Source organism: Betta splendens, chromosome 10, assembly GCF_900634795.4.
Source record: "Betta splendens chromosome 10, fBetSpl5.4, whole genome shotgun sequence".
NCBI lineage: Eukaryota > Metazoa > Chordata > Actinopteri > Anabantiformes > Osphronemidae > Betta > Betta splendens.
This window is the reverse complement of record NC_040890.2, coordinates 11,632,759-11,655,331: the sequence shown is the minus strand read 5'-3', so window position 1 is coordinate 11,655,331 and position 22,573 is coordinate 11,632,759. Positions and strand designations below refer to the sequence as shown.

Genomic DNA, 22,573 nt, shown 5'->3' with positions numbered 1-22,573 from the left:
GCAAAATAATAAATGCATGATAACAAACTAACAAATAAACCATATATCATCTAATCCTATGTGGAAAAATATGATAAAAACATATCAAATTGCATACAATGTGTATAGTACATTTTTTATTACACTTCCAGTAATGGCATTGGTAATAAAAACACATAATAAAGACGCATGATCTAAAATATTAACTTTTAAGTTTTGTTTTTTTTAAGTATTAGTAAAGTATATAGATATAGTAGTTTTGAAAATTTGTGGCAAGATTATATTATGAAGTGAAAATGACTCAACATCAAGGAGCAATATTCTCTTTATTTTTCAATAAATACACAAATATTCTTTACACAGTTTAAATTACAACATGTATTGCAGTGCTTCCATCTGTATCAAAGTGTAAAGCAAGTGTTTTAGTGAAAGTACACAGTGTATTATGTAAAATTGGTTGTAGCATATTTCTAGTAAGAAATTAGATAAATAAAGTGGAGACTGTATATGAAGGAGAAACCATGATTGTTTTCATTAACTGTTTATGTCTGGTTTATTTAGGAATAAAGCGTGGAGACATCACAAAAGTGTGTGATATCAAACTAAAGCAACAATGTGGTGAGATGTTGAGAGGAAAGCAAGAGCAGTGACAAAGTGTATGTAGAATATAAAGTTGAAGATCAATAAAAAAAAAAAAAAACATTGCTAAGTCACAAACATGGTGCAAACCGTAATAAAAACTGTCACAAGTAAATGTAGAAAAAACGATTATTCATGCTATTGTTTTTTCTAGCTCAGAAGTGTTCCAGGAAAGTTTAAACGTGCCACCAGTGTTTAAGGTCAGGTCCAGGTTGAAGTTACAGTTATAAGCCAAAGGTCAAAGCACTGACACATTGATTACATTTACACAGACACATCCAAAGATAAATATCACATCTGAACCATCTTCCTGACAACATTATTCTCTTAATAATAAATATATCTATAATTTAAAAAATGCAGAGGGAATTAAAACACTTTGACAGTCAGAAGGTCTCAATTAAATTCGCAGTAGAGTTTTTACTTTCCGCTCCCATGGACTCTTATTTGACCACGTAACAGGGATGCAGCGCACCGGGCCTCACCTTCAGGCTGGCCCTATCGGTGCTCGCGCGCCTCAAAGTGCTTTTTTGATAGGCTGCGCTCCTTTTCTTGAGCGTGTCCGTGTCCGTGTTTGAGCTGAAACGGAAATCGCCTCTCCACGAGCCGGTGGTTAGGAAGGAATCGTAGCGCTCGTCGTTCAACAAGGTGCCACAGTGGCTGAAATCTGTGAAACTGGTGGGGTAGTAGGTCGTGGGGAAAACGGGGAGACTGTGGGTGGTGGAGCGATAAACATAACCGCGCCTGCACAGCTTGAAATAAAACACGCCGCTAATTAAGAGGATGAACATGGAGGACACGGCTGAGAGGGCGATTATCAAATAGAGCGTTAGGTTATCGCTCTCCTGTGACTCATCTGCAAACTCAAAAAGTTCGCTCAGAACAGGCAGCCCGTTACCGATTACTACACTGACGGTGGCAGTGGCGGAAAGCGCCTCGTGCCCGTTATCGGTTACTAAAACAACGACGTTATGTTTGGGCTCGTCGTCCTGCATGAAAACCCGCACTGTTCTGATCTCGCCTGTATGCAGACCCACCACAAACAGATTGGGCCGCGTTGCTTTGATTATTTTGTAGGAAAGCCAGGCGTTATGGCCAGAGTCGGCGTCCACAGCCACCACTTTGGTGACCAGGTAGCCTCTGGGTGCTTCAAACGGCACCAGGTCCTCAGCAACGAACCCGCCGCTCTGAACGGGGTACAGAACGGCGGGGGCGTTGTCGTTTTGGTCCCTGACGAACACGTTGATGGTGCACGTGGCGGAGAGCGGGGGATCGCCCCCATCGCGAGCTGCCACCTTGATTTGGAAGTGGACTAACTGTTCGTAGTCGAAGAGGCGCGCCGTGAAGAGCTCCCCGGTGTCTGGGTTTACGGTGAGGAACGCCGACGCTTCCGATTCGCCGTCTTTTAGAATTCGATAGCGCAACCGGGCATTCGAGCCGTCGTCCGCGTCCCCCGCGTTCACGTTCATGACAAACGTCCCAACAGGTTGGTTTTCGAGGATGTTGGCGTTGTACTCTCTCTGCGCGAAGCTCGGCGCGTTATCATTTATGTCATTGACCACGACAGTTAGAACTTTCACGCTAGAGAGCGAGGGAGAGCCCGCATCAGTGGCGGTGACTGTGATGTTATACACTGGCTGAACTTCTCGGTCTAACAATCCATCGGTTACTATCATATAGTAGTTTTTTACCTCCGATATAATTTTAAATGGGACATTGTCTGAGATTGTGCACGTGACGCGCCCGCTGCTTCCTGTGTCCAGGTCAAAAATGTTAATTAAAGCAATCATAGTTTCTGGCTTAGAGTCTTCGGCCACGTTAGCAGAAGCTGACTTAATTTCTATCACAGGTTTGTTGTCATTTACGTCAATCACCTCAATTATAAGTTTACAATGAGAGGCCTGACCACCACCATCTTTGGCCTGAACGTCCAGCTCGTGAGAACTGGCCTCCTCATAGTCAATAAGACCCGTAACCCGAACCTCTCCACTCAAAGGGTTAATCTCAACAACTCCTCCAACTTTGTCTGACATGTGACTGAAGGAATACGTTATTTCTCCATAAACACCTTCATCTAAGTCACTGGCGTTCAACGCCGTTATAAGAGTTCCTGGGGGTGAGTTCTCTTCCACAGACGCTTTGTAAACTCTTTGGCTAAATGCTGGGACATTATCATTGGCGTCCAGAACACGAATATGAATAGATGCAGTTCCTGAGCGGACCGGGTTCCCCCCGTCTATTCCACTGATTTTCAGTATATGTCCAGCTTGTGCCTCGCGGTCCAAAGCCTTTTTCAGAACCAGCTCCGGATAAGCGTTGCCGTTTATATGAGTGCTCATCTCCAGTGCAAAATGTTCGTTTGAGCTCAGCCTGTATTCATGGATAGAGTTGGTGCCCAAATCGGGGTCATGCGCGCTCTCCAAAGGAAAACGCCTCCCCAAAACCGTGGATTCGACTAAATCCAGTCTTATCTCGCCCGCAGCGAAGACGGGGCTGTTGTCATTTATATCTGTGATGTCCAAAACTAAGCTGTATGCCTGAAGAGGGTCTTCAAGTAAGAGCTGATACTGTAGAATGCAGACAGCGGCTTGCGCGCACAGCTCCTCTCGGTCTATTCGCTGGCTGATCAGGAGGTTGCCTGACGCGGTGTCCAGTGCGCACAGCTGGCTCGTTCCTTCTGCAACAATCCGGGCTCGACGAGAATCGAGCTCCGTCACTTTCAGCCCGAGATCCCGCGCCACATTACCGATAACCGAGCCTCGCTGCATCTCCTCCGGTAGGACGTAACGCACCTCGCCGAGCGCAGAGCCGAAAAGGAGACCAAGCAACGAAAAATGCAGCCACCATTTTAAGTTTATTCTGTGCCCCATTATTGTTAAATGCAGATGCATTGTCGAAATAAATGCTAAATCCTCAACATATTCGAAAGCATCGAAGTAAAAATGTTGCTTTAATCCAAAGCTTCACCGCTTCTCCGGCTGATTTAATGATGCGCTATTAGAGAATGTGTCAGCTTGAATTCCTCTCTGTAGCCCCGTTTCACTGCTGCTCTAGCTTCTCCCTCTCTCTCTCCCTCTCTCTCTCTGCTAACTCACACATACACACATACTCAAGTTCTCTCTGCTCTCTTTTGCTCATCTTCATACACACCCACACAAACACGCATGCATACACAGCCCTCGGCTTTAACCCAATGCTCCAGTTCCACTGACACGGATTAAAAGCACGCTACAGCCTCTGTGAGTCAGACACTATAAAAGAGCGTCACCAAGAGCTTGAGAGGATTATTACAAGAGTGGACGACGAGACAGGTGCATTAACGTGTTAACAATTAAAATGCCTATTCTAAATCGTGCAACCAAGACTCAGTTTACCATGTTTAAGAGCAACGTGCTGTCCTTTAAAGGTTGATCTCATAACCCACACAACTCAGAGCTATTAGATTTCATAGCAAAATGCAATGATGTAAAGTTGTTATACAAACATGTCTAATGTTAAAGTATACCATATTAGGCAGAAAGAGAGAGGGCAGAGAGCTTAATGCAGATTTAGGCTTAACTTTTGCCCTTTGTAAAACAGATGTTTTTGATTTCTTTCACTCCTGCCACTAATAGGTCAAGTTGAACTTAACTATTCATATGAAAAACAAATAGCCACAGGAGAAAATGGAAAAAAAATATTCTACTGGCAAGAAAGGAAGACAAATGAATCACAAATGTGACAGTACACAGGTTCATGTTCTGCTAAAAATCCATTATGTGACCAAAAACTGTAAACTTGAGGTTTGCATTGTAAGGGCAGGTAAAAATAACACACGAGGAACCCAGGATCTCGATGTGAAAAGACAAGACATCACAAAGTTAAAGGACTGTTTAAAGACGCAGTCTGATTAATTCATTATTATTAGTGGATTTATCCTAAAGAGAATATGATTTAATTCCATTATGGGTTTTTGAAGAAACTTAGAAACTAGTCTAGCAACATGGGATGAAGGCCTACCTCAGGAGAACCATCAGAATCTCCAAAAGCATCAGCAAAGTCTGACGGACTCTTCCTCAGAGTCTGGTCAGCAGGCAGCGTGTTGTCATTATAGGATGACACGAACTTAAAGTCACTGGTTCTAGAGCCTGTTGTCAGGTAGGCGTCATAGTTGTAAGTGCTGCGTAAAGTTCCTGTGCCGTCAACATCTGCGTAATTAGGAGGGAGATAAGCGCTGGGGATGGCTACTGCTCCGTCAAACAACAGTCTGGGCTTCCTCCTACGACAGAACCTCACACCCAGGATGATGATGATGAAGGTCAGGAAAAACGTGGACACGGACACCAGAGCAATGATCAGATACGACGTCAGCTTGGAATTCTTCTCATCGTAAGAAATATCCTTCAGTTCTGGCACCTCAGCCAAGTTATCAGAGATCAGTAAATACATGGAACAGGTGGCAGACAGAGAGGGCTGTCCGTTATCTTTCACCGACACAATGAGGTTCTGCTTCATGCTGTCAGACTCTAAAACGTCCCTCTGCGTCCTGATCTCTCCGCTGTGGACACCGATGGTGAAAAGTCCCGGATCAGTGGATTTGACTATGTGATAGGACAGCCAGGCGTTCTGTCCGGAGTCCGCGTCCACCGCTATGACTTTGGACACCAGAGAGCCTCCGTGTGCAGCTTTGGGGACCAGCTCGGTCATGAACGAGTTGCCCTCCGGGGCGGGGTACAGTATCTGAGGAGAGTTGTCGTTCACATCCGACACGAACACACTGACGGTCACGTTGCTGCTGAGAGGAGGAGAACCGTTGTCTCTGGCCATCACGTGCACTTTAAAACTCCTGAACTGTTCGTAATCAAACGACCTCACAGCGTGGATCACCCCCGTGTCTCCGTTCACTGACACATAGGACGACACCGGGGCACCGTTCACCTCAGCAGGTAACAGAGAATAGATCACGGTACCGTTCTGTCTCCAGTCCGGGTCTCGAGCAGCAACGGAACATAAGGTGGAGCCAGGTTTGTTGTTTTCACTCACATATGCGCTGTAGGACTGTTCCTCAAACACAGGTGGGTTGTCGTTGACGTCAGCTACAGATAAGTGAACGGTTTTAGAGGAGGACAGAGGAGGAGACCCCTCGTCAGTGGCACTGATGGTAATGTTGTAATCAGACACTAGTTCACGGTCCAGTTGTCCTGTGGTCACCAGAGAATAATAGTTTTTGATGGATGGAATTAACTTGAATGGGACATTTTGCTGGATGGAGCAGCGAACCTGTCTGTTGTTCTCAGAGTCTCTGTCCTGGACGTTAATGATGCCCACCTCTGTACCAGGTGACGTGTTTTCTGATACAGGATTCGTTAATGATTTTATATTGAGTACAGGGGCGTTGTCGTTCACATCAGTGACAGAAATGATGACATTGGCATAAGATGATAATCCTAAACCATCCTTTGCCTTTACTCGTATTTCAAATGTTTTAGTGATTTCATAGTCAACGGTACCAATTACTCGGATCTCACCTACTTTGCGGTCGATGCTGAATATTTTCTTTACATCCTCTGAAACATGTGCAAAGTCATAAGTCACGTCTCCGTTCACTCCCTCGTCTGCATCAGTTGCACTCACTGTCACTACCACAGTATCTACAGGAGAGTTTTCAGGCAGATTTGCTTTATAAACGCTCTGACTAAACACTGGTACATTATCATTAGCATCCAGCACAGTGACGTGTATAACTACGGTTCCTGATCTCTGAGGGGAGCCACCATCTAGAGCCGTAAGGATCAGATCAATGCTCTGCTGTTTTTCGCGATCAAGCTCTTTATCAAGAACGAGCTCGATTGTATTTTCTCTGGTTGCCAATATGAAATTCTCGTTCTTTTTGAGGCTGTACTGCTGAACTGAATTATGTCCTACATCCGCATCGTGCGCCTCTTCGATCCCAAAACGAGCTCCCCTGTCTGCGGACTCCTGAATTTCTAGATCGGTCGTTTCTTCGTTAAACTGAGGGGCGTTGTCATTAATATCCTGAACGTGTAAACTAATTCTATGGAGCTCCAGAGGATTCTCCAGCACAAGCTCGTGTTTCAGAACGCACGAAGCCTTCTTTCCACAAAGCCCCTCTCGGTCAATCCTGTCGGCAACAACCAGCTCTCCATTATTCAGGTTTATGTCACAGTAACGTTTGTCCGTCCCGTCAGAGTCGATGCGGGCTCTTCTGTTAGCGAACGCACCCGTTTCCATCCCAAGATCCTTGGCTACGTTTCCAATAACTGATCCTCGCTTCATTTCTTCAGGAAAGGAATAGCTGATGTCTCCATACGCGACGCGCAGGAAAAGGACGAGGATGTAAATTCCGCACGTGTAGAATAAGCGTCTTTTACGGTCCATCATCGTCACAGGAGCTTCGACCACGTTAACGAATAAAGTAAAAATAGAAAGTGTATCCATCTAACTCGAATACCAACTGCGATTTCCGTGTCACTGTCGCGATCTTAAACACGATCGAAGAACAAAATGTGTTCAAACCGAAGGATGCAGGGATTCAACCGTCTTGGTCGTGGTGTATAGCGCCATCACGAGTTGGACAAAAACACAATATTGGAAACAAAAAAGCACTTATTTTGTTTTTCGGAAAATAATATTAACAATACACGTCAATAATTATGTCGTAATTTCAATCATCAATTAGTTACAAATAATGCAGCAACTGTCAGATACTTTAACTGTTATGAAGCTACAAACAGAGGTCAAAATAAATGTATCTTCCTTTCTTAGTAAATTATGACAAACTACTTCGATTCTTTGTAATGTAAACTTAGTTTTATCACAAAGTAATTCGTCAGTTCCTTTATTATAAATCAAACATACGTTAATTAACATTGTTTAAATAAAAAAGTTAAAGCTGAAATGTTTTCTTAAATTTGAACTTGATCTGGAGTAATGGCCTTTGTGTGAAACTAATATCTACATTCCATCAGCGTTAAATCTATAGCCATCCTGTCTCCATTTCAAATTAGTGGTAGACAGCATCTGAAGTCAGTATAACTGTGTTGAATCTGTGTTGAATAATATTATGAAAAGCATGAAGTTAAGTGGCCTATTTAATTGTCACTACAAACGAGTTTAGGTATTTATACTCAATCGCCACTTTATTAGACTTATAGGTTCCACATAATTATTTTTATGTTTCTGACACTCGATCTAAAAATGAATGAGCGTTGTGACAACATTTCCGTCATTCTCTATAATACAAACCAGTTTTTCTGTAGCACCGAGAATAATCAGGCACTTCACCTCACTTTTCCTCCTAATGAAGTAGCAAGTACTATTTGTAGCAATTAAAAGCAACAGTTGTTGATCAAAGAAGTCAGATAGGCACAACAGAGGAAGAATAGGAACTTGTAGAACCTTCTGCCTCGTGTCACAACTTGTTATGATCATATTTTTTCCGCGTTGAGTAGGAAGTCCAAAAACAAACACAAACATGCACACATGCATTAATGCTAAGCTCATAAATATTCAACTACAGTTGTCTACACATGGCTGCAGCATCAAGGAGGAACGTGACAGGGCTAGATTGTTTTTAAGAAAACCTGCGGAAACTGTGTCCGTGCATCTACAGTGTTCTAACAATGATAAACTACAATTAACTACCTGCTCAACCACCATTAGCTAAAGATACATTACAACCAAACCTGGCAACCCAGCCTTAGACACCATCAGAAAGGGAACAAAAGCACAACAGCTGTTGGCTATAACATGACATTTTTCTGTGTGCAAAGTCTATCAGTCACTACAATTTAGTAACATAAACATAGTTCTTTTCCGGGTAAAAAATACAAAACACTTTAGATTATGATACTTTACGTGCCAGACATTTCTACATACTGTACAGTAAAGCAACATGCCATGAAAGAAATGTTTAGATCAAGCAAAATCCTAGGAAACAAAGTCCAGCTTAAGGTCGCACACGCTGCATATAGAAAAATACTGAACTGTGGAAGGGGGCATGTTTTATGATTTTCAGTGGAGAGACAATAAAGAGGTGCAAGGAAATATATAGACAAGTATGACTATTAGAAATTAAAGATTGGAGACATACAGTATGACAAGAGTTACATATGCTAGAATTCCAAGTTTAAAAAGTAGCACAACATTCCAGAAACTCTTTGAATAGAAAAATACAACGTAAACATCAGGTGATACTTCTAGAGGTCATCAATGAAGCTCACTCTGATTGCACGCATGCAATTCAGTTCTGAGATGCCAAAGTGTACAATAATCTTTGAATTGTCAGTGATTTTTGAGAAAGTAAGCTGCCTGTAAATATGAAAGCTGAAACATATTGTACAGTTTAAATATTAAGCTCCAGTAAATTGATTGACCTTAATTAACACGAATATTAGTTTAATTGGAATGCTTATAATGCATTTAGTGATAAAGAAAGTACACACTATATAAAAGATCTAGCACCTTACAAATAGGAAAACATTCTGGTCAATAAAGCTTCAAAAACTATTTTAAATCCTGGATTTTTAAGAAGTTAAAGAAAATGTACAATTTAAATTATAAGCCTTGTTAGAAATCACAATGGAGGTTAGACAAATATAAGATATAAATTTTTCATGAAGTGTGGTGAGTTATTGCAGTGATTGATGAAGACATGAAAGTGGATACTAAAAAAAATAATGCATATAAAACAAAACGATACAGTAAATTTTGACTAAACTGAGAGATCCTCTGGAATTAAACTTAAACGACACTTACAATTCACCAAAATACTGTAGATAAACAATCACAAAAAGTGAGAAAACAAAATTCTCCTTATTTTATATCATTATATTGTTATTTTTAATTAAAAACTTAAATCTAGTTTCAGACAGTGGCCTTGACATTAGTATAAAGAGTACAAATAATTAAAAGACTCTTCAGAATCCGGGTAAGTTACCGACAGTATGAAATCAAAGGACCAAATAACTCATTGCACGGCTTCTCAGCAAACCAGATGGGAGCTTGGTTTTAGAATTCTAAGAGTTTAAGTTCATAAACTAAACTTTTGAAAAAAAATATGCAGGTAGAATAAATGTAAACAAAACATTGCATAGTTCTGATGAGATCACAGCTCCACATCACAGCGCTAAGAATGTGTTGCAAAATGAGGAATCAGCACCAAGGACAGAGACATAAACCACCACGTTTAAGAAAAGCGTACTGTACTTAATTAACCAATGTAAAAAGTGAGAAGACCAGTTAAAAAAATGAAAAGAAGTTGGCTGTTTGATTGTGCATAGTAATTGTTGGGCTTATTTGAGAAACATAACAGGGCAAGCGCCTACCTCAGGAGAACCATCAGAATCTCCAAAAGCATCAGCAAAGTCTGATGGACTCTTCCTCAGAGTCTGGTCAGCAGGCAGCGTGTTGTCATTATAGGATGACACGAACTTAAAGTCACTGGTTCTAGAGCCTGTTGTCAGGTAGGCGTCATAGTTGTAAGTGCTGCGTAAAGTTCCTGTGCCGTCAACATCTGCGTAATTAGGAGGGAGATAAGCGCTGGGGATGGCTACTGCTCCGTCAAACAACAGTCTGGGCTTCCTCCTACGACAGAACCTCACACCCAGGATGATGATGATGAAGGTCAGGAAAAACGTGGACACGGACACCAGAGCAATGATCAGATACGACGTCAGCTTGGAATTCTTCTCATCGTAAGAAATGTCCTTCAGTTCTGGCACCTCAGCCAAGTTATCAGAGATCAGTAAATACATGGAACAGGTGGCAGACAGAGAGGGCTGTCCGTTATCTTTCACCGACACAATGAGGTTCTGCTTCATGCTGTCAGACTCTAAAACGTCCCTCTGCGTCCTGATCTCTCCGCTGTGGACACCGATGGTGAAAAGTCCCGGATCAGTGGATTTGACTATGTGATAGGACAGCCAGGCGTTCTGTCCGGAGTCCGCGTCCACCGCTATGACTTTGGACACCAGAGAGCCTCCGTGTGCAGCTTTGGGGACCAGCTCGGTCATGAACGAGTTGCCCTCCGGGGCGGGGTACAGTATCTGAGGAGAGTTGTCGTTCACATCCGACACGAACACACTGACGGTCACGTTGCTGCTGAGAGGAGGAGAACCGTTGTCTCTGGCCATCACGTGCACTTTAAAACTCCTGAACTGTTCGTAATCAAACGACCTCACAGCGTGGATCACCCCCGTGTCTCCGTTCACTGACACATAGGACGACACCGGGGCACCGTTCACCTCAGCAGGTAACAGAGAGTAGATCACGGTACCGTTCTGTCTCCAGTCCGGGTCTCGAGCAGCCACGGAACATAAGGTGGAGCCAGGTTTGTTGTTTTCACTCACATATGCGCTGTAGGACTGTTCCTCAAACACAGGTGGGTTGTCGTTGACGTCAGCTACAGATAAGTGAACGGTTTTAGAGGAGGACAGAGGAGGAGAACCCTCGTCAGTGGCACTGATGGTAATGTTGTAATCAGACACTAGTTCACGGTCCAGTTGTCCTGTGGTCACCAGAGAGTAATAGTTTTTAATGGAAGGAACTAATTTGAATGGGACATTTTGCTGGATGGAGCAGCGAACCTGTCTGTTGTTCTCTGAGTCTCTGTCCTGGACGTTAATGATGCCCACCTCTGTACCAGGTGACGTGTTTTCTGATACAGGATTGGTTAATGATTTTATATTGAGTACAGGGGCGTTGTCATTCACATCAGTGACAGAAATTATTACCTTGGCGTAGGATGATAATCCTAAACCATCCTTTGCCTTCACTCGTATTTCAAATGTTTTAGTGGTTTCATAGTCAACAGTGCCAATTACTCGGATCTCACCTACTTTACGGTCAATGCTGAATATTTTCTTTACATCCTCTGAAACATGTCCAAAGTCATATGTCACGTCTCCATTTACTCCCTCGTCTGCATCAGTTGCACTCACTGTCACTACCACAGTATCTACAGGAGCGTTTTCAGGCAGATTTGCTCTATAAACGCTCTGACTAAACACTGGTACATTATCATTAGCATCCAGCACAGTGACGTGTATAACTACGGTTCCTGATCTCTGAGGGGAGCCACCATCTAGAGCCGTAAGGATCAGATCAATGTTCTGCTGTTTTTCACGATCAAGCTCTTTATCGAGCACGAGCTCAATTGTGTTTCCATTAGTGGCCAAAACGAAATTCTCATTCTTTTTGAGGCTGTACTGCTGAACTGAATTCTGTCCTACATCCGCATCGTGCGCCTCTTCGATCACAAAACGAGCTCCCCTGTCTGCGGACTCGCGAATTTCCAGATTTATCAACTGTTCGTTAAACTGAGGGGCGTTATCATTAATATCCTGAACGTGTAAACTAATTCTATGGAGCTCCAGAGGATTCTCCAGCACAAGCTCGTGTTTCAGAACGCACGAAGCCTTCTCTCCACAAAGCCCCTCTCGGTCAATCCTGTCGGCAACAACCAGCTCTCCATTATTCAGGTTTATGTCACAGTAACGTTTGTCCGTCCCGTCGGAGTCGATGCGGGCTCTTCTGTTAGCGAACGCACCCGTTTCCATCCCAAGATCCTTGGCTACGTTTCCAATAACTGATCCTCGCTTCATTTCCTCTGGAAAGGAATAGTTGATGTCTCCATACGCGACGTGCAAAAACAGAAGAAGAACAAAGTAAAAGCTGTACGACTTAAACGATTTCATATTTCCATCCATCCTTCAGTTCGAGCTGCTGAGACGTTGAACCACGATGAAAAAAAAGACCGTTTAACCAGAGATCACTGAACAAAAGCCGAGATTCCGCGAGACTGCGTCTGTTACTGTTCTGGGCGTACAACAAACTGATATGTGTCGAATAGTTCAATTTTAAAACTGGTGTAGAGCGACACCTTGAGCTGACTTCAACTACAAACATTTCCACATAGATAACAAATATAATGCAAAAACTATTAAAGATTAAATGACTACTGGATTTCTACATTGAAATGAGAACTTTCTCAGCTTGTATTTCACACATTTGCAGACCGTCTAACTATATGAGTGTATTAAAATGATTAGTTACTTAAATACTGAAAAAATATAAATTCTAAAAATCATGGCACAGAAAAATGTTTTACTTCTAAGAACATAGTTTTCTCTAAATGTATTTATATTACTGGCAGTAATATGTTACTTTTTTTAATATCATTCTCCTAAAGACATATTACAATATCAAGGCAAGTCAAAGTCTGTGCTTCCTGTGATAGTCAGGTAAAATGTACAAAACTGAAAGGCTTTGAGGTTTGAGTAAAAAAGTCCTACTGTTTGAAAGTTATTTGTTTATCTTTAAAAGTCCACAGAAAAACATTCATTAAGTAGGATCTGTATTTAGATTCAAGTACAATATCAGTCTAATTTAGTAATTGTACGAATGCAGAACTCATCAGGAGCAGTCGGGAACTTTAAACTCATGTAAATTGTGATTTATATTACAATCAATAAATACTTTGTCGGCTTTGTTTTATATGCAGAACACAAATCTATTTGCTTTCAACTGTCACCATGTAAAGATGACCTGCGTTGGTAAAACTACCATTTGTTTTACCAAAGTACTCATCACATTACTGTACATATAACTCTGCACTGTCTTCAAGTGGCTTGTATCAAGCTTTGGGGTCAATTGTCCTCACTCAAAGGCTTTTCTCCCACAATATTAAAGAAATCGTCAATTAAGATAGTTATTAAAATTGCCATGCATTTGAAACTGTATCTATATGATGCAGGTATTACCTCTAAAAACAACATTTAATGCTGTGTGAATTTATTTCAATGTAACTACCCTTATTTGTCTTTTACGCTAATAATTATTCTGCATTGGTTCCCAGCACTTCCCAAAATATTAATTATGAACCTAAATCTGTTAAAGAAAGGGTTTCTTGTCACTACAAGATAAGTCACTAACTGCATCATAACCTAACAATATGTGAAGCAAATCTGAAAATGTTTACACCGCTCTGCTTCTAATCAAACTGCCTTTGTGTTAAAGCAAAAGAGCATCTGGGACAAACAACGTCCAACAAATGGTCTAAGAAATTCACAAGGGAACCTTCTTCCAAAGAGTCTAAATCTTGGAACATCGTAAAAACTAAATCCTGATAGATGGAAATAAGAGAATCACCATCAAAATCAGACCTATTTCACATTGTTTGAGGACAAACGGTCTCGTACAAAAAGAGAACCAAAAACAAATCAGATTTGTTTAAAAACCCAGAGAAATGATTAATCGCACCAATGAGCTCTGCACCAGTTAACCAGATACTCCTACTTTTGTACACTAAAATGTAAAACGTGTAAAATGCTAATGATTTCAGGAAGATTGATTTTGATGGTAATGGTGACTTTTGGATGATAGCTTGTCTGAACAATGTAGTAAATGTTAAAACAGATTATTCAACTACTAAACAATTAACTTACACAGATGCTTCCTGTTTTTTTTTTTAAACTGCAGAGAAAAGTTATCTTCCATTGACGGTAGATTTCAGCAGTATGAAATCAATAGACTTCAATAGAAATAATCGTGAACATGTATTACTGTTCAACAAAGCAGGTAAAAATGAAGGATTAGCACCAAGGACAGAGGCACAAAGCAAACCATTGAAAAAACGGAACCTGATAAACTAAAGTAACAGAGTTAGTTGCTGGTTTGTGCATTTTTAATCTGTTTTACTTATTTAGGACACGTAACAGAGCAAGTGCCTACCTCAGGAGAACCATCAGAATCTCCAAAAGCATCAGCAAAGTCTGACGGACTCTTCCTCAGAGTCTGGTCAGCAGGCAGCGTGTTGTCATTATAGGATGACACAAACTTAAAGTCACTGGTTCCTGGTACACACTGACACCATGAGATTTTTTTTGGTACAACATGATTCATTTTTTATACACGTGTAAAAGCTCCAGTCGGTCAAAGAAAACACTAATTTCATCGCAAACCACGGTCAACATTCCAGATTCGGTTTAGGTGTGTGGTAAAGATATATTTTAAGCACTAACACTAAACCGCTGAGGCCACCACTTAACTGATATTGACGGTACACAACATAATTGAGTCAGTAGACACTAATTTGTTTTGTTAAACAACTTTTGACGCGAGCACGGAGTAAAAATCATAGAGTAATTCCATCTGTGCTCTACCCCAGTATTGACAACTACAAACATCCGAGAGCACTCAAACACAAGTAGCACGTCAGTCACAACTAAGGACAAGATCAGGTGCATCTTGAGTCGCAGAGTCGCAGTCTTACACGCCTCTCTGCATGTTCTCTACAGCCGCGACCCACTCTTAGTCTTAGTTATCGCATAGAGACTGTGTCTGCTTCTCGACCACCTAAACTATACAAGTCACAAACAAATCAAAGAGGAGTGACTTACCAGAATTTAATAAACATCAAAACAGTTCCTCTTACGGAACAAAGTAATAGTAAGCTAATGAAGTGTGGTTTATTAAATATCAGATCTCTCTCATCTAAATCCTTTTTAATAAATGACTTGATAAGTGACCATCACATAGATCTGTTCTGTCTCACTGAAACCTGGCTGCAGCAGGATGAATATGTTACTTTAAATGAGTCGACTCCAATGAGTCACATCAACTATCATGTTCCAAGAAGTACAGGTAGAGGTGGAGGAGTAGCAGCAGTTTATAAATCAGATTTATTAATTACTCCTAAACCTAAACATAGTTATAACTCATTTGAGAGCCTCACTCTGAGCCTTTCTCACCCAGACTCTAAAACTCAGAAACCAGTTGTGTTTTGTATTGTTTACCGTCCTCCTGCTCCATATTCAGAGTTCTTAACTGAATTCTCTGAATTCTTATCTGACTTAGTTCTTAGCACAGATAAAGTCATTGTAGTGGGAGACTTTAACATTCATGTAGATGTTGACAGCAACTGTCTCAGCACTGCTTTTAACTCCTTAATAGACACTATTGGTTTTACACAGCAGGTAAATGAACCCACTCATCGTTTTAACCACACTCTAGATCTTGTCCTGACATATGGAGTTGAAATTGATAATTTAATAGTTCTTCCCCAAAACCCTCTGTTATCTGACCATTTCTTATTAACTTTTGAATTTAGCACAACTGACCCTATAACAGCTGGAAAGAAATGTTACTATAGCAGATGTTTATCTGACAATGCTGTTGCCAGATTCAAGCAGATGATTCCATCATCTTTTGCCTCAATGTCTTGCAGATACACAGAGAACAGTCACCTTAATCCTTATGAACAGGTTGATTGTCTTGTAGATGATGCTGCAGCTTCTCTACGTACAATGTTAGACACAGTGGCTCCTCTGAAGAAGAAGACAGTGAATCAGAGGAGGTTAGCTCCGTGGTATAACTCAGACATCCGCAGTCTAAAGCAAAGGACTAGACAACTAGAAAGACAGTGGCGTTCCAACAAAATAAATGTAAACTGCATTGCATGGAAGGACAGTCTAATGAAATATAAAAAAGCACTTTGTGCTGCTAGAAAAACATATTATTCCTCCCTAATTGAGGAAAACAAAAACAACCCCAGGTTTCTTTTCAGCACTGTAGCCAGGCTGACAAAGTGTCATAGCTGTATTGAGTCTACTATCCCCTTAAATCTCAGCAGCAATGACTTTATGAACTACTTTACTAATAAAATTATTATCATTAGAAAAAACATTCAGCAGCGACTTCTTCCAAATGACAGAAAGCACTGTCTAGATCCATTAACTTTAAATTTATTAAATCCTCTGTCTTACCTAGACAGCTTCTCCCCCATAACTCATATGGAGTTAACCTCAATAATCAACTCTTCCAAGTCGTCCACTTGTCTTTTAGATCCAATCCCAACCAGATTACTCAAAGAAGTTCTACCTTTAATCAGCTCATCCATATTAAATCAAATCAACCAATCTTTACAACTAGGCTATGTACCACAGGCTTTTAAGGTGGCTGTGGTCAAACCTCTATTGAAAAAACCAACCCTTGACCCTGGACAACTAGCCAACTATAGGCCCATTTCAAATTTACCCTTTATTTCCAAGATTCTGGAAAAAATCGTGGCTAAACAATTATCTGACCACCTTAGTGGGAATAACCTGTATGAAGATTTTCAGTCAGGATTTAGAAAACATCATAGCACAGAAACAGCTCTGGTTAGAGTCACTAATGATCTTCTATTAGCTTTGGACAATGGTCTAGTTTCTGTCCTTGTCCTGTTAGATCTTAGTGCTGCATTTGATACAATTGATCATCACATTCTATTACAGACACTAGAACATAGAATCGGGATTAATGGAACAGCATTGGGATGGTTTAAATCCTATTTGTTGAACAGATTCCAGTTTGTTCATGTTAATGATAAATTCTCCACACGCACAAGGATTAGCTATGGAGTTCCACAGGGTTCTGTGCTGGGTCCAATTCTGTTTAGCTTATACATGTCTCCTCTAGGTGAGATTATTAGAAAGCATTCTATTAATTTTCATTTTTACGCAGATGATACTCAGCTATACATGTCCTTGGAACCAAATGAAACTGATCAACTAGTCAAAATTCAGGGTTGTTTAAAAGACATCAAATCCTGGATGTCCCAAAACTTCCTTCAACTAAACTCAGATAAAACCGAGATTCTTATTGTTGGGCCTAAAAATCTGAGAGAGACACTATTGAGTCAGATAGCCACCCTGGATGGCATAACATTAGCTTCAGATTCTACTGTGAGGAACCTTGGTGTCATGTTTGACCAGGATCTCTCTTTTACATCATACATTAAACAAATCTCCAGAACCGCCTACTTCCACCTTAGAAATATAGTTAAAATCAGAAGCATCCTCTCTCAGAGCGATGCAGAGAAACTGATCCATGCATTTGTTACCTCTAGGCTGGACTACTGTAACTCCTTACTCATAGGATGTCCTAACAGCTCCTTAAAAAACCTACAGCTCATTCAAAATGCTGCAGCCAGAGTTCTGACAGGACTTAGAAAGAGAGATCACATTTCTCCTACATTAGCTTCTCTGCACTGGCTGCCTGTAAAATGTAGGATAGAATTTAAAATTCTCCTACTCACATACAAAGTACTCAATGATAAAGCTCCTTCTTATCTTAAAGACCTTATAGTTCCTTATGCTCCCAGCAGAACACTTCGTTCTCAGAGCGCTGGGCTACTTGCGGTTCCTAGAGTGTTTAAATGTAGAACAGGGGGCAGAGCTTTTAGCTACCAAGCTCCTCTCCTCTGGAACCAGCTCCCTCTTCAGGTTCGAGAAGCTGACACACTCTCCACCTTTAAGATTAGGCTTAAAACCTTCCTTTTTGATAAAGCTTATAGTTAGAGATGGTTCAGGTCACTGGCAATTATTGTTAGTCACAGGAACCATCTCTTAGTTAAGCTGCAATAGACATAGACTGCTGGGGGACTTAATTTATACACTGAGCTCCTCTGTTTCCTTCTACCTCCTCTGTCCCATAACCTCCCATCATTGTCCCATGTTTAACTAACCTTGTCTCTTTCTGTCCAGTAGTTGTGCTTCTCTCCTCCCCCCCCCCCCCCCCCCCCACCCCCACTCTTTCTCCCTCTCTGTCCTCACCCACAGGTATCATTGGACTCAAAGTTTGGTGTCTGTGATGGGCAGCTGCGGATCCAACCATCCTGCCTGCATCCAGTCCCTGGTCCTACCATCCTGCCTGTGCTCTGTTGTTGCTTGTTGTTGCTTGTTGCTGTTGCGGTGCTTTTCTATCTCTCTATCCTCTCACCCCAACCGGTCGAGGCAGATGGCCGCCCACATCCAGTCTGGTTCTGCTGGAGGTTTCTTCCTCGTTAGAGAGGGAGTTTTTCCTCTCCACTGTTGCTGTCAAATTAAATGCTTGCTGTATGTGGGATTTGTTGGGTTTAGTTGTGTGAGGTTTTAAACCTTACTTTGTAAAGTGCCTTGAAATAACTTTGTTGTGATTTGGCGCTATATAAATAAAATTGAATTGAATTGAATTGAGGTGATGTATTACGCTGAAAAGTAATTCTCCTTTATGGCAAACCTTAAAACAGATAACAGTAATCAACAGCTGCTATGAAGGTGCAGGAGAAACGCCTATTTAATTCGAAAAGTTACATCAAACGCAAAACTTTCTTATAATAATAAGGCAATACTTTTGTTCAAGTCTGCAAGAGCATCGGGATTACTATGTTTGCACTTTAGTTTTAATGGACGACACATTGTCCAGTCAAAATAAAATTTAACAATCTTGCATTCACAATTATTTAGAAATGGTCGTGGTCAGATAAAAATGTTAAACCTTAAAAAGTGAACCTGCAAGGATATTTAAAATGTCGACATTTAAAAAAAACAGGACAAACCTAGTAACACATAACCATTAAAACAAAATGATTGATGAGGCTTGGGTTTGCTTATCTTACTTGAACACTAAATATCGACATACAACATGATATTCACAATAAACTTAACACTTCTGAGTCAATGGAGTAAACTAATGCTACAGCATCACAGCAAGATGTAAGCAACGAACATAATCAGTTTGATACGACAGCATTTATCAATGAAAGGCAACAGCATAACACAGAAAAGTCACACTAAAAAAAAAAAAGATCGTCAAAGAAAATTCAGCACCAAGGACAGAGACAACGATTGTAGCTGGACGCAAGTCCCTCCACAGAAAACCACATTGGGACCTTCAATGAAACTGAAAAAAGTGCAGAAATAAAATTTGCTAGCTTTAGCACATATAACTAAAATATTAATGACTAAAATGGGCAACAAAGTCTATAGTTAGTAAGTTTGTCTGCAAAGTTAATATCACGTGCAGGCATATTTTTATGGCAAACCACTATAATGAAGTCAATAAAATCTCATTAACATAGTAAGGGAGAATAAATTAAATAAGACATAAAACAGCTGTAGCAATGCTGTAAATATACTGTCCAAGTCAAAGAAAATCAACTAAATGCAAGACCAACAACTGTAAGGAGAGCGACAGAAAACCGTGACGTCAAATTGAGCGTCTACAAAACGACAGCCCACAACAAACGCAGACACTGAAATTAGAAAAGTGTTACAAGTAACCAGCCGTCAGCATGTTTACAATTGCTGACATTGCCAATTCACACAGAAGTGAACAAGCCTAGAAGTTAACGTTCACTGCGCTGCTTGTTTTTAAGGCGTACTAAGCGATGTACAAAATTAATAAAAAGAAGAACGACACGAAAGGCTGTAAATCACTGGTTCGACAGATCTTACAGTGGTGACATGACAAGTGCCTACCTCAGGAGAACCATCCGAATCTCCAAAAGCATCAGCAAAGTCTGAAGGACTCTTCCTCAGAGTCTGGTCAGCGGGCAGCGTGTTGTCATTATAGGATGACACGAACTTAAAGTCACTGGTTCTAGAGCCTGTTGTCAGGTAGGCGTCATAGTTGTAAGTGCTGCGTAAAGTTCCTGTGCCGTCAACATCTGCGTAATTAGGAGGGAGATAAGCGCTGGGGATGGCTACTGCTCCGTCAAACAACAGTCTGGGCTTCCTCCTACGACAGAACCTCACACCCAGGATGATGATGATGAAGGTCAGGAAAAACGTGGACACGGACACCAGAGCAATGATCAGATACGACGTCAGCTTGGAATTCTTCTCATCGTAAGAAATATCCTTCAGTTCTGGCACCTCAGCCAAGTTATCAGAGATCAGTAAATACATGGAACAGGTGGCAGACAGAGAGGGCTGTCCGTTATCTTTCACCGACACAATGAGGTTCTGCTTCATGCTGTCAGACTCTAAAACGTCCCTCTGCGTCCTGATCTCTCCGCTGTGGACACCGATGGTGAAAAGTCCCGGATCAGTGGATTTGACTATGTGATAGGACAGCCAGGCGTTCTGTCCGGAGTCCGCGTCCACCGCTATGACTTTGGACACCAGAGAGCCTCCGTGTGCAGCTTTGGGGACCAGCTCGGTCATGAACGAGTTGCCCTCCGGGGCGGGGTACAGTATCTGAGGAGAGTTGTCGTTCACATCCGACACGAACACACTGACGGTCACGTTGCTGCTGAGAGGAGGAGAACCGTTGTCTCTGGCCATCACGTGCACTTTAAAACTCCTGAACTGTTCGTAATCAAACGACCTCACAGCGTGGATCACCCCCGTGTCTCCGTTCACTGACACATAGGACGACACCGGGGCACCGTTCACCTCAGCAGGTAACAGAGAGTAGATCACGGTACCGTTCTGTCTCCAGTCCGGGTCTCGAGCAGCAACGGAACATAAGGTGGAGCCAGGTTTGTTGTTTTCACTCACATATGCGCTGTACGACTGTTCCTCAAACACAGGTGGGTTGTCGTTGACGTCAGCTACAGATAAGTGAACGGTTTTAGAGGAGGACAGAGGAGGAGAACCCTCGTCAGTGGCACTGATGGTAATGTTGTAATCAGACACTAGTTCGCGGTCCAGTTGTCCTGTGGTCACCAGAGAATAATAATTTTTAATGGATGGAACTAATTTGAATGGAACATTTTGCTGGATGGAGCAGCGAACCTGTCTGTTGTTCTCAGAGTCTCTGTCCTGGACGTTAATGATGCCCACCTCTGTACCAGGTGACGTGTTTTCTGATACAGGATTGGTTAATGATTTTATATTGAGTACAGGGGCGTTGTCATTCACATCAGTGACAGAAATTATTACCTTGGCGTAGGATGATAATCCTAAACCATCCTTTGCCTTTACTCGTATTTCAAATGTTTTAGTGGTTTCATAGTCAACAGTGCCAATTACTCGGATCTCACCTACTTTACGGTCAATGCTGAATATTTTCTTTACATCCTCTGAAACATGTCCAAAGTCATATGTCACGTCTCCATTTACTCCCTCGTCTGCATCAGTTGCACTCACTGTTACTACAACAGTATCTACAGGAGAGTTTTCAGGCAGACTTGCTTTATAAACGCTCTGACTAAACACTGGTACATTATCATTAGCATCCAGCACAGTGACGTGTATAACTACGGTTCCTGATCTCTGAGGGGAGCCACCATCTAGAGCCGTAAGGATCAGATCAATGTCCTGTTGTTTTTCACGATCAAGCTCTTTATCAAGAACGAGCTCGATTGTATTTTCACCAGTGGCCAAAATAAAATTCTCGTTCTTTTTGAGGCTGTACTGCTGAACTGAATTCTGTCCTACATCCGCATCATGCGCCTCTTCGATCACAAAACGAGCTCCCCTGTCTGCGGACTCTTGAATTTCCAGATTTATCAACTGTTCGTTAAACTGAGGGGCGTTGTCATTAATATCCTGAACGTGTAAACTAATTCTATGGAGCTCCAGAGGATTCTCCAGCACAAGCTCGTGTTTCAGAACGCACGAAGCCTTCTCTCCACAAAGCCCCTCTCGGTCAATCCTGTCGGCAACAACCAGCTCTCCATTATTCAGGTTTATGTCACAGTAACGTTTGTCCGTCCCGTCGGAGTCGATGCGGGCTCTTCTGTTAGCGAACGCACCCGTTTCCATCCCAAGATCCTTGGCTACGTTTCCAATAACTGATCCTCGCTTCATTTCCTCTGGAAAGGAATAGTTGATGTCTCCATACGCGACGTCAAAGAACAGAAGAAGAACAAAGTAAAAGCTATGCGACTGAAACGATTTCATATTTCCATCCATCCTTCAGTTCGAGCTGCTGAGACGTTGAACCACGATGAAAAAAAAGACCGTTTAACCAGAGATCACTGAACAAAAGCCGCGATTCCGCGAGACTGCGTCTGTTACTGTTCTGGGCGTACAATAAACCGATATCTGTGTAGAAGAATTCAATTTAAAAACTGGTGTAGAGCGACACCTTGAGCTGACTTTAACTATAACATTTTTTTACAAATGGATAACAAATAAAATGTGTAAAAGAGGAAAAGATAAATTGACATAAAAGTTTACTAATATGTGCAACTGTTAACTGTTTT

At 41.6% G+C, this 22,573-nt stretch overlaps 2 protein-coding genes across 19 annotated transcripts in view; both read right to left on the bottom strand.

Moving 5' to 3' along the window:
• LOC114864326 (protocadherin gamma-A11-like) overlaps positions 1 to 22,573 on the bottom strand; it is a 265,898-nt gene that overhangs the window by 136,309 nt on the left and 107,016 nt on the right. The window contains exon 1 of one of the 18 annotated variants that reach the window (XM_029165118.3): positions 19,899 to 22,458. The exons of 12 other annotated variants lie outside the window; for them this stretch is intronic. In XM_029165118.3, coding sequence (XP_029020951.1) covers positions 19,899 to 22,280 — 2,382 coding nt within the window. In that variant the 5' untranslated portion in view covers positions 22,281 to 22,458. Of the gene's footprint in view, positions 1 to 4,617; positions 7,109 to 9,944; positions 12,597 to 19,898; positions 22,459 to 22,573 lie in introns of those variants that run through there. 5 more of the 18 variants (XM_029165133.3, XM_029165120.3, XM_029165135.3 and 2 more) reach the window with 5 other exon arrangements.
• Positions 287 to 4,252, bottom strand: LOC114864353 (protocadherin beta-15). The gene has a single exon (XM_029165189.3). The coding sequence runs from the start codon at positions 3,507 to 3,509 to the stop codon at positions 1,062 to 1,064; it is 2,448 nt and encodes an 815-aa protein (XP_029021022.1). The 5' UTR covers positions 3,510 to 4,252; the 3' UTR covers positions 287 to 1,061.